Source organism: Salmo salar, chromosome ssa09 (assembly GCF_905237065.1).
Source record: "Salmo salar chromosome ssa09, Ssal_v3.1, whole genome shotgun sequence".
Lineage (NCBI taxonomy): Eukaryota > Metazoa > Chordata > Actinopteri > Salmoniformes > Salmonidae > Salmo > Salmo salar.
The window spans coordinates 8,210,152-8,223,444 of record NC_059450.1 but is presented as its reverse complement, the minus strand read 5'-3'; the positions used below and the strand labels follow the sequence as shown (position 1 = coordinate 8,223,444).

Here is a 13,293-nt window from a genome sequence, read left to right as displayed (position 1 = left end):
TAGGTCCGTAAAAGTAAAGCGTGGCTCGGGTGCGTGCCCAGCACTCTTAAGAAGCCTGCTTGCAGAGAGGCTCTGAGGAGGTGTTCCACCACTGTGTGCATTAACAGCCGCGCAGACCCGTTTAACAGGGCCTTGAGGTCGTTTATTTTTAAACTGCCACTGAAGTAGTGAGTCACTGATCAATGAACTCCCTGCTCACCTGGCTTGCACTCCTCTGTTTCATACAAATACCATTACAGAGTAACAGGAATAACAAAAGCATAGTGTGTGTAGCCTATTTGTGCGGTGTGGGCTATGTTTTCAGGATATAGTTTGAATATGTGTTGCATGCCTAGGCCTATTTATGCAATGTTGTGTGCCAGTGTTTGCCTCCCTGATTCATCCAGTGCATATGGGTCCTTAGGAATCACTTGACAAGTAGGAGTGGGTAGGAGTGGAACTCTTAGCCATGCAATATGATTCATTTTGAGCGATCACAACTGCGGTTTTCCGACATGAATCACCAAATAGGCCTCTCTCGTCTGTGAAGCAGTGAGCAGAGGCCAGGCAGCCCGGCAGATAAGTGGGCTGCCCACTGGAAACGTAACCAGCTTTGAGGGGTATTCATTCACCTGCTCTCCAGCTCCACTGTTTTCTGATCTGAATGACAATACACTCGCTGAGGTAAACAGAAAATAAATTACAGCTTTTTAAAAGCTTCAAGAATGTACGTTTCTAAAATGTTATCCTATCCCTCCCATCGTTGAATGCTTTTTCCTTATCCTTTCATCCCTTTGTCTTTGTTCTGAAAGGTGACTGCCAATGCTGTGCTAGTTGTTGTCTTTGCCCATAACTTGTAATTTTTCATTACAGACAATACCTCCCACAAACGTGTATGCCCTCATTGTTATGACACAATGACAATCACAAAGTGCCTCAGTGACTTTGTAAGCAGGAACGCAGACTGTACTAGCCTACATTTTAGCCTTCAATTTCCCTGTCGACTGGAGCATTCCACTATCATTTTCTGTCTTCTGACCTTGTCTTTAACAAAAGAGCCATCTCCCAGTAATTTTCTTCACACAATGAAATTGATTTACCCACTGATTCCACTCCAGCTGACTAGCCTGTCTGTTTGGTCATGAAAAAGATATGCACAATTACTAATGGAACTAAGGATTTTTTCAGCTAATAGTAACTACGTACTCAGACTATTTCACCCTGCAGTTTCATAGAGAGTAAATGAGTAAGCCAAACAAGTGACATATTCATTGTTTGGATAAGAGGATGTGAAAGAAAAGAGAAACCGGTCTAGGTGCCTCTGTTCGTTTTTATTCGTGAATTCTTTTAAATCTCGTCGGAGAGATGACACATCTCTGGCAAGTGCATATTGTTCGACTGGGCAAGTGCCCCATAAATAAAGAGAGCTAATTTTGTTGCCTGCGGCAGTGATGTGCAGCCTGACCTTATCAGAAGAGGCTCCATTTGTCTCTCTCCACCATCCTCTCCTCTGTGACTCACCCACCGACTCACTCGCTCGCGCCCGGAAAGAAAAAGGCCGCCTTTTGCATCGCGGTAGATTTCAATAACCCCTCAACCGAGAAAGGAGAGAAATACAGAGCAAGAGAAAGAGAGAGAGAGGAAGAGAGAGAGAGCAAGCAAGCAAGTGTGCAGTGCCTTCCTTTTCCAGCAACTCCCCTCGCTGCCTCATGTAGCAGTGGCACCCTCATTCCCCGGCAAATGCAAAATGCAATTTTACCCCCAAAAAGAGAAGGAGAATGAGCGAAGCAGGAGAGAGATATAAAACATATAAATGAGAGTGCGGGCTCTACCTGAGCTGACAGTGAATTGACGGCCCCTCACCAAACATCCATCAATGACTTTCAGAGGCGTTTTGGGGCGCCGGCGGGGAGAGCTGGAGGCCCAGGCAGGTTGATGGATCACCTACAAGCCGCACCACCGTCGCCACGGCGAACTCACTCTCAGAATTGATGAGCCGCAGCTCCTGTCTCTCTCTCTCCCTCCCCCATCTCTCTCTCTCCCCTTCCCTATTCCGCTGCCCCTGTGTCAGCAGCACATGGATGCGCCATACTAATAAGGTTAGAGCGGGCATCTTTGTTCCACAGGATGACACCTTATAAATGACAGTAGCATAGGTCTCGTCCGCTGCTGGCTAGGCCAATCACCTCCACAGGGGGCTCAACCATGCAACTTCCAAGGGGGAAGCTAAGTTGAGGTTGTAGGATGCCGTTCACGGAAGGAAAGGAGTGGACACGGGCATTAGAGGGAAAAAAGGATAGCAGACAAAATGAGAAGGGTCTTGAAAGAAATGACAGCCTGGAGTGCATCTGACCGCCGGCGCCTTGTTATTACTCCCTTATGTGCACCAGTGGCAGAGAACCTGACAATTCCGGTTTAATAGTGTTACGAAGCTACTTCAAGTTTAATACTCTGCCTCAGAGGCTCAGCTTACGACCACCACTGAGGGCAGGATATTGTGTGTAAGTCTGTGTGTGTGTGTTTGTGTGTCAGGGCCGCGTTAACGTTGCATTTGTAAACGTAGCTCTAAAAGGCTTCTCATTCTAACTTCTGCTCCGCTTCCGACAAATTTTGTGCTTCAGTTAGACTTCTCCACTCGGATGACGAAATCTTTGCTCTCGTCATCAGACCAATCAAATTCCCACATTCACGAACTAGCATTTGATCAGCAGACAGCACTCTGACTGGTGGCAGAGAGGACGAGGCAATGGTTACTTTTCTCCGGTTGTTTTAGCAAGTTAAATTTGCAAGATGAACTTCATTCTGGCTACATTCTTTCGATGGTAAACATAAGAAATCTGATGGCCATGCATCTTGTTTGCAAGCAATACCTTGCTCTTTCATTGTAAGCTGTAAGCTTTTACTTATCTGTGGTTGCTAACCAAATAGCGTTGCAATTCTGTTGTCTTCTGATGAAAACAATGTAATTTTCCAATAGTTTGTGATTGTGGGACGCAATTTGGGACGTTCCTGCATGTGGGCATTCCTGCATCTGCAAGAACGCCTCCCTCAAGTATGCCATTGGTTCCTGCATGTGGGCTCAACATCTGCATGAACACCCCCCCTCGAACATCCCATTGGTTCCTGCTTATGGGCGCAACATCTACAGGAACTCCCTCCTTGAGAATCCCATTGGTTCCTGCTGGTGTGACACTATTGATAATTTATTTGATTTTATTTGGATTTACTTTCTACCCCTTTTTCTCCCCAATTTTGTGATATCCAATTGGTAGTTACAGTCTTGTCTCATCGTGCAACTCGAGAGCCATGCGTCCTCCGAAACACGACTCTGCCAAGCCGTATTGCTCGCTGAACCCGGAAGCCAGCAGCACAACTGGCGACCGGGTCAGTGAGCATGCGCCCGGCCCGCCACAGGAGTCGCGAGAGTGCGATGGGAAAAGGACATCCAAACCCTCCCCTAACCCGGATGATGCTGGGCCAATTGTACGTCGCCTCATGGGTTTCCCTGATGCGGCCAGCTCTGTAGTGATGCCTCAAGCACTGCGATGCATTGCCCTAGACCGCTGCGCCCACTTTTGATATTCTGGATTTTCCCTGAATGTGTATGCGATTAAAATGTGGGTCAAAAGGGAAATAAAAGTATTATCTGAATTTTTATTTAGGCTATGCCATCATTGTAGTATAATTAATGTGCAATGTTTAGGCTTAAAAATGTCTGTGTAATCTCTTGATGCGTTGGATAGCAGATGTAACTGATATTTTTCTATGGTCTGCATTTTGAAAATGCTAACGCTGGTGTGTGTGTGTGCGTGTTTGTGTGTGTGTGAGCGCGCGTCTCACTCTCGTTCTGTATTTTTAGCAGATTGTTAGAGCACTGCACTGCCCAGCATCAAGCTATTGCAGTTCTTTGTAGCTCAGTTGGTAGAGCATGGCACTTGTAATGCCAAGGTAGGGGGTTTGATTCCCGGGACCACCCTTACGTATAATGTATGCCCGCGTGACTAAGTTGCTTTGGATAAAAGCGTCTGCTAAATGGCATATATTATTAGCATTTCAATGACCACCTCTCACACCATGAACTGAGGAGATGGAGTGAGATGCACAGGGGGGAGAGAGAGACATTTAAGACATGTAATATTAAAGAAGATCTAAAGGAAAAAAGAACATGCTCCAGCAAATGGCCAGTCACCTCCCATCCAGGACAGGAAATTAGCACCGAGCCACAGTGCTCACACCTACATCACGGCTTCTGCTATATCACTGCACTTTCACGTTGGGGGCTTAGGCAGGAACGTCATGAATCCCAATCGGGCTCCCGGATCACATCAGGAAGTCAGCAGGTGATAATTTCAGAGCGCCATGATTCCTACTCCAGTCAAAGCCCCCGAGGTACAGTGCAGCCGAGGAACGAGGGGGGAAGTGGGGGAGAAGGGATAACGGGTCTCAGAGTCTGTGCTGTTTTTTTTTGTGGGGAGGTTTATTAGAATCCCTATTAGCCGACGCCAATGGCGACAGCTAGTCTTCCTGGGATCCGACACATAACGAAAAAGACCTTACAGACAAAAATACTTTACAAGTTACATACATATAAAAACATTAACTAGGTTAGATAGGGGAGGCGTTGTGTTGTTTTATTTATTTTTAAAAAGCTAATATTGCTCTTTGCTTGAGTAATTTCAGAAGGAAGGGAGTTCCATGTGATCGTGGCTCTATATAATACTCTGTGTTGCCTTGAATTTGTTCTGGATTTGGGGACTGTGAAGAGACCCCCGATGGCATGTCTAGTGTTTTTGTGGTGGGCCAGAAAATAATATTAGTTTAGGTCTGGAAGAAGGGGGAATGGGGGTTGGTTGCTGATGACAGTTGAAAGGAGAGGGGAGTTCGGTGAAGGGTACAGTGTGGTGTGCGAGGTGGAATCGACTGCGGTGTCATCACTTCTGACCAGTCTGGAGTTAATTTTAGCCATGGCTATTTTTAGCTGCAAAAAAACATTGTTGCCTTTCAATATAAAACGCAGGTGAAACAGTTTCAAACGCATATTTTTTTATGGTCTGCGTTTTGAAAATGCTAATGCACCGACCCCTGGTGTGTGTCTGCGTCTGTGTGTGTGAGCGTGCATTTATCTCTCACATTCTGTATTTTTAGCAGGGGAGGGGTCAGATTGATATTGCAGAGCACTGCACCGCCCAGCATGAAGTTATTAGCATTTCAATTACCACCTCTTCGGCCTCTTACACCATGAACTGAGTGGAAGGACTGAGATGCACAGGGGGTGAGAGAAGATTAAGGTTGAAGAGAGAGACATTCAAGACACATAATATTAAATCAGATCTAACGGAAAAAATACTGCTCAATGTGCAAAGAACATACCCTGCACAGAAACAGAATTAGCAGGTGTTTCCAGCAAATGGCCAGTCACTTCCCGCCTCCCATCTAGGACAGGAAATTAGCACCGAGCCACTGTGCTCACACCTCCTACATCATGGCTTTTGATCTCTCGCAGCACTTTCATGTTGGGAGCTTAAGCAGAAAGCCATGAATCCCAATCGGTAGCCGACTCCCGGATCACATCAGGAAGTCGGCAAGTGATAATCTCAGAGCGCCACGATTCCTATTACAGTCAAAGCCCCCGAGGTACAGTGCAGCCGAGGAACGAGGGGGGAAGTGGGGGAGAAGGGAGAAAGGTTCTTAGAGTCTGTGTGTTGTGTTTTCGTTGTGGCCAGAAAAAAGATTAGTTTGGTTCTGGAAGGGGGAATGGGGGTTGGATGCTGATGACAGTTGAAAGGAGAGGGGAGTTCACTGAAGGGTACAGTGTGGCGCGCGAGATGGAATCGACTGCGGTGTCATCACTTCTGACCATAAAAGCCGCCTGGCCCAGTCAATGCAGTCTGGAGTTCATTTTCTCCATGGCTATTTTTAGCTGCCGGCAGAGCAGTGCTACCTGGATGTGAAGGCTTTTGTTGCTCCAGGCAGCAGGAGCATCACCGATGGGCCGGTAGGTAGCCTAGCGGCTAAGAGCCATGGGCCAGTAACTGAAAGGTTGCTGGTTTGAATCCCCGAGCCGACTAGCAAGACACAACCCCAATTGCTCCTGTAAGTCGCTCTGGATAAGAGTGTCTGCTAAAAGTCTTCCTTTTTTCCTCCGTGGCGGAGGGAACTTCTGTGGAGGGAGGAAGACGGAAGGCTTTGCATTCACTTTGTAACCTCAAAAAAAGGCTCAAACTGCACTGTGGTGAATGTATCTCAGACTCAAAGGCTTTTAGTCATATAAAGAGCAAAACACTGTTTTAATGATATACTATACTACGTTAACCAAGGTATACTACAGTAGGGCTGTGGGAAAAAAAAGAGGAGCATTAAAACATTGCAGGGACATTCAGGCATGCAACATTTTGACCGGAATATCATTTGTGATGGATAATGCAAAACTAGTCTACCCTGCAAATGACCTTCATTCAGATTATAATTTTTCTTGAGCTTTTAAATGCAGGGTTAGTCATAGTTGTTTTGCTTGTTTACACTCTCCTGTAGCCTATTAAAGGAGCATTATGTCATATCTTTGTAATGTAGTGGAATGATAGTGTTTCCCACTTTTTCTGCGCCAAAAAAACCATTTTGGGCCCATACAAAATACCATTCTGAAAATGCAGCCCAAAATGTTTTGTTGTCAAATAGGAAAGTTGCACCCTCCCTCTCTTTCATCAGGCGTGGGCATCTCGTCCTCGAGCACAACCAACAATAGCAGACTTTGGCAAGTGTCCAACATGTAGAAATCGCTTTCCGATTTCCTGGTTGCTAAAATTGTTCAATTCCCACAGGGGTCCAGTACGAAAAAAATGCATGAAATGTATGTATTCACTACTGTAAGTTGCTCTGGATAAGAGTGTCTGCTAAATGACGAAAATGTAAATAAAATGCCACATGTAAGCCCTATGCTAACCTCACCAGGTGGCAGTGAATTATGCCCTGGAACAAGTTCTGCATTAGCCAATTATTAGCCAATCGGACGTGTTTCAAAACTTGTTCATGGAAGCGTCCTTAATATACCAGTCCAACATCATGTTCGGATCATCAAAGCAACTATCACGTGTATTTGACTGACTGGTCAAATTTCTCTCTGTCTAAAGTGTCTATGTAATTGTTGCAGATTGTGGCAAGGGTTTGAATCTCACATGAGTTCCCCTTCCCCTTTGGAAAAATGTAGATTTACATGTATTGTATTACTGTGTTGAAGACAGACGTAGCCTATAGCCAACAACTTCAAAATAAAGATTAAGAATTAATTTAATTAGGGAGCTACCTCTTTCAGCCTTGCACAAAAACACACTGCTATTGCCTAATAATCATAGTGCATAGGCTATATTACATTGATGTGTACACCAAGATGGTGGCCTACAACATTTTCTAAACAGTTTTATAATCATCTGCTTTGCCACATATGCGTTATTTGACTCGAGGAGGATGAGCAGTACAACGTTTACAGAACAGGTTTTTTTCTGGATCAAAAAGGGCTTAGGTAGTGGGCACGTCATCTTGGCGTTACAGAGACATTTAAAAAATGTTAAACCAATTTCCTGTAATTCTACAAATTTGTGCATGGAGCTGAGAGAAGTTTTTGCAGTTTTAAAGCACATTTCCTGTAGTTTGTCATAGGGGTCGTTGAATGGAGACCAAGGCGCAGCGTGTATAGTGCTCATTCTTTGTCTTTAATGAATACACTTTAACAACAAAACGACCAACAACAGTCCCGTCAGGTACACTAGACTAAACGGAAACAACTACCCACAAACCCCAAAGGAAAACAGGCTGCCTAAGTATCGCTTCCAATCAGAGACAACGAAAGACACCTGCCTCTGATTGGAAGCCATACCCGGCCAAAACATGGAAAACGAAACATAGAAATAGAATTCTAGCACGATCCTAGAAACAGAAAACTCCAAAACCACCCAAAACAACCACCTGTCACGCCCTGACCACTCCACTATGGCAAATGACCTCTTACAATGGTCAGGACGTGACACAATTCTACATATTATGCCGTGGAGCAGAGAGAAAGTGTTGCAGTTTTCAAGCTAATTTCCTGCAATTCTATGCATTTTACAACGGCTAATAGTGCGTTCTTTTTTACAATGTACGCTAAACGTAGATGTTGTAAGGACCTAATTTATATATATTGATGTGTGTGAAACAGATAAACAAAGGCGTGGAAGTTAGTCATATATGCGAAAATGTTAAAATGTATCACGATAGTAGTAGCTAGTATCCTACTCAAGGATGCATCAATGCAATATTGGTTGGTACACAACATTTTGTTACAGACCAACGGAACAAAACTTAACCTTGAATTTGTAGGTTTAAAATATCCCTCTAGTGGTCAGGGTTTACCTATTTTAAGAAATGCCATTGGTTGGTGGATATAAAGTCTAAGGTCTCTGATAAGCCGATGAAGCATTTGTTCCAAGATATAATCACTGCCACCTGGTGAGGTTAGCATAGGGCTAACGTGTGCCATGTTATCTGATGGGACCAGCTATGAATGTTATTCATTCAGCATTCCCTCGCCTAAAAGTAAACAAACGCCACCAAACAGATTTATTTTATGCCTCTGCAATCCCATTGTGCATTAGATGCTGTGGGTCCACCGGGACGCCATAGGGTGCCTTTTAATAGTCTAAACTCACTCATAACTTACTTCAGGCCCTAGTAGGCTACTACTTTATTAACCACTCAGCATGCTACCTCTAAGAAAGTTTCTCCCATGTGTATTGTGTATAGCGTTTGATGTGTGGCTCTATCTCTAAGGAACCACAGTCTTGTCACTGTATGGCAATGTAGTCATATTACACTGTAGTCCCACGATGTTGTTTCTCAATGGAACCGCAGTCTTGTCACTGTCTGGCACTGTATTCATGTTACACTGTAGTCCCATGACACTGTAGTCCAGCACTGAGACGTTGTTTCTCAATGGGTGGTAATCTAAGGATTAATGACAGTGATACATCTGCCAGTCATGTCGTCGGGCCCCACAGATGGCGAGGGACGAGGGACTCAACACGGGGACTGATTGGCACGACAACTCTGTCATTCATTACCGGATTCAATTTGAGCTGGGATGAAAAACGACCCTACCCCCAAAACGATTCAACTACCAGGCCTATCTCTGCTGCATCATCAAAGTGGTTTGCAGCTGTTACGCTAGTCAGTGATGTAATCTAAGGCTAGCATTCATTGACTTTGAGTCAGATCTATGGAGTGACATCCACCACAATAACAACAACAATGACGACAGGAGTCCAATTCATTCGCAGCCTGGCGCTACATATCCAATATACAGGAACAGTAACATGGTAATAACAATGCCACTGGCAGAGCCTCGGGCTACGTGGCAGACAGGCTGTGTTTAGCCAGCCCTGAGTGGAGGGAGCAAGGCAGAAGTGTCTCAGAGAATTACGTTTAAAAAAGGCCCCCACTACAATGATTCCATTCTGGATTTGAGAAACACAACTGTCAATTCTGGTTTCTATAAACAGGATTATCTCTCTCTCTTCCTCTTTCTCTCTAGGTGGTAGGACCGCCGGCAGCAGGGGCCTTCCGGGAGAGGCCGGCCAAGCCCACGGCGTTCCGCAAGTTCTACGAGCGAGGAGACTTCCCCATCGCTCTGGAGCATGACACCAAGGGCAATCGCATCGCATGGAAGGTAGGATACTGCCAAGCATTCACTAGAGCAGTCTGTTGACATTGTGCAATATGTGGAGGCTGCAGTAGAAATTAGTGAATGAGGTGAATTACCCCTATGCTGTACAATACTGTATGCAATTCATCATATTCATCATTAGAGGGATCTACCTTTACTCTCAGCCTAAACTCTCAGCAGTGTACTCACACACCACCTTAATGTAGGAGGCCACACAGTGTTGTTCACATGGAAACACTGGTGCTGTAGTATGTTATTATGCTGTCAATGCTCTACATGATATGTGATATGTGTCGGTGTCATTTGCGATGTTATCATCCATTGTGAAACACAATGGAACATTTGCAATGTACACATGATGTCATGGTAGGTCAAGATCAATGTTCTGATTGTCCTCGGATATTGCCTGTGAGGACAATAGTCCAGACAGACCTGTCTCAGTCTTTCTACGTCTATGTCGGAATTTGTACCTGCTGCAGTCAGAAAGACTCAATTGTGCAGCGTTCGACACATCAGTTAGCCCAGCAGTGAGATTGCTCCTCCTTTTATTAACCACGCTGTTTTATTATAACCTCACAGCGCTGCGAGATATTCCACAACTTCTGAGTCGGAGTCGTCACCACCCACCGCACTTAAGGACATTTACAAACGTAAGCAAGGCTAAATGAATCAAAGAAAATAGTATTTTTCTTCCTCCTTCAAAGAGAGAGGTGACACACTCTTTCCTGTCTCCAGGTGCAAACATTGTGAAAGCATCTGCATGAATTATTAATGTACAGTGTTCAAATGAATACTGTGTGGTGGATGGTGCGCTTTTACCCCAATAATGGCTTTCTTTGTGCTCTTATGAAAAAGCTCTCAGCAAATCGGGAATTGGTGTATAAAATTGTGCAGCTGTTATGGTTATTGATTTCACCCATGCACACGTGTAACCGATTTCTCCTAATTCTCCCGGTCAGACTACTTCATTACTCCCCCACTGTGTGAAACATCTTGGAGGGATGACTGTTCATGTGTGTATAGCATACTGCAGGGAGCCTAGTCAAGCATGTGTTTGTGTTCTAAACTAGCATGCAATCCACCACGCATCTGTTTTGGTAGATGTTTTTCATAATTCCGGATGAATTCACCCCCAGCGTTTTCATCCTCTCCTCTACTTTTAAAATCACTTCAAATAGAGTAGATGCCGGGCAGTGTAATGGTTTGATAGGGGATAGTGAAAGTGGGGGCCTAGTCGATGATTGGAGCGAGCGCAGGGGCCACTGTGTGGTTGCACTGGGGCAGAGGTTCAAGGCTGGGGCTCTGGACCAATCTTGGCTGGAGAGTTGGCTATAGGAAGAAAAAAGAAAACAGGAAATAGCAGGAAAAGAAAACAACTAAATTGTGTTGATTTAATTTGGCCTGAATGCACAATCCGAGTGTGTGTTTATTGTGTTTGTGTGTGTAGAGGAGGAGTGTGTGTGCCTGAGGTCAAGAGTTCACAGTCCCTGCTGGCTCTGTGTGTGTGTTTACGTGTGCGCGAGAGAGGGAGCAGGAGAGTGGTAAATGTCCTCATGATGGAATGCCTCTTAAATTGACCGTGAAATAGCCACAAACAGCATGTTTACTCCAATAAGTCAATCAAACGAATCTCAGTGGTGTCCTATTCAGTATGTGTGTTTGTCACCACCCCCCTGCAGCACCACACTTAGGGTAGAAAGCCTCCCTTGCTCCCCTCCCCTTTTCTTTTCTCTGCTCTTCTCCAGTCATCCCCCTGTCTGTGCGGTAGGGAGCAGCAGCGCATGGCTCTTCCTCCTCTTCTATGGAGTCAGTCTCTCATGTCTTTCACAATCCCCCACCTCTCCCACTCTACTTCATCATACGGATGGGCATTGGAAATGATTTCAGTATTCAAATAATATCATGATATTTTTTCGGATATCCGGATTGTTGAAATACATGTTTTAAAGAAAACCTTTGTTTTTGTTAAATTCAATGGAGACTTGGTCGTGCGACTCGAGAGAGCCGGTGAGCTGCGCACTGTTTGTTTTAGCACAAGGATGGGGGAGGGGCAGGTGTGAGAGAGAGAGAAAGAGAGAGAAAGAGACCATACCGACTCCCGCTAGTCTAGGAACATACAAAGAAGGAACTGTCAGATGCGTCACAATACCCCCGAACTTGCCACACTAGGAGCCAAATTTGAAGTCGAATACATTGAATACATGGAGCATTAAATACAATTGAAATGTTTTTTTCGGAAGGGCTGTGGTCACCATTAATGTAATACATGAACTAAATAGGGGAGCTAGTTCATAGTTTTTTCACAGGTACATTATTTTCCCATTTCAGTATAGCTACCCTATGCTTGGCGTGAAAGTTATGGGAAGGGCAGACCGTTCGATATGCCTTGAAATATTTTGATATGCAACCTGGAATAAAAATGTAAGAGGACTAGTGCTCCTATTTAAACAAATCTTACATCTGTGCAGTTTGCGAGCAATGGTGTTATGCTACATTGTTTCTTCTTCAGAGCTCGCTGGTGAGCAACAACAAAATGTAACTTCACAGAGACAAACACGAGTTCTTCAAGTTTTGCACTATATTTTTTATTTAACCTTTATTTAACTAAGCAAGTCAGTTAAGAACAAATTCGTATTTACAATGATGGCCTACCAAAAGGACTCCTACGGGTAATTAGGGCCGATTTCAAGTTTTCATAACAATCGGTAATTGGTATTTTTTGCCACCGATTTGCCTTTTTTTATTTGTATTATTATTTTATTTTTTTAACTAGGCAAGTCAGTTAAGAACATTCTTATTTTCAATGACGGCCTAGGAACGGTGGGTTAACTGCCTTGTTCAGGGGCAGAACGAAAGATTTTTACCTTGTCAGCTTGGGGATTCAATCTTGCAACCTTACAGTTAATTAACTAGTCCAATGCTCTAACCACCTGCTTTACATTGCACTCCACGAGGAGCCTGCCTGTTACGCGAATGCAGTAAGAAGCCAAGGTAAGTTGCTAGCTAGCATTAAACTTATCTTATAAAAAACAATCAATACTTAACTACACATGGTTGATGATATTACTAGTTTATCTAGCCTGTCCTGCGTTGCATATAATCGATGCGGTGCGCATTCGCGAAAAAGGACTGTCGTTGCTCCAACGTGTACCTAACCATAAACATCAATGTCACCTCTGCAACAGAGTCAGGGTATATGCAGCAGTTTGGGCCGCCTGGCTCGTTGCGAACTGTGTGAATACTATTTCTTCCTAACAAAGACAGGCAACTTCGCCAAACGGGGGATGATTTAACAAAAGCGCATTTGCGAAAAAAGCACAATTGTTGCACGACTGTACCTAACCATAAACACCAATGCCTTTCTTAAAATCAATACACAGAAGTATATATTTTTAAACCTGCGTATTTTGCTAAAAGAAATCCAGGCTAGCAGGCAATATTAACCAGGTGAAATTGTGTCAGTTCTCTTGCGTTCATTGCACGCAGAGTTAGGGTATATGCAACAGTTTGGGCCGCCTCGCTCGTTGCGAACTAATTTGCCAGAATTTTACGTAATTATGACATAACATTGAAGGTTGTGCAATGTAACAGAAATATTTAGACTTAGGGATGCCACCCGT

General features: G+C 44.3%; 1 protein-coding gene across 1 annotated transcript in view; it reads left to right on the top strand.

Annotated features, from left to right (window-relative positions):
- pacrg (parkin coregulated) overlaps window positions 1–13,293 on the top strand; it is a 277,008-nt gene that overhangs the window by 37,474 nt on the left and 226,241 nt on the right. Inside the window, 1 exon segment of the mRNA NM_001141061.1 lies at window positions 9,542–9,676. Coding sequence (NP_001134533.1) covers window positions 9,542–9,676 — 135 coding nt within the window.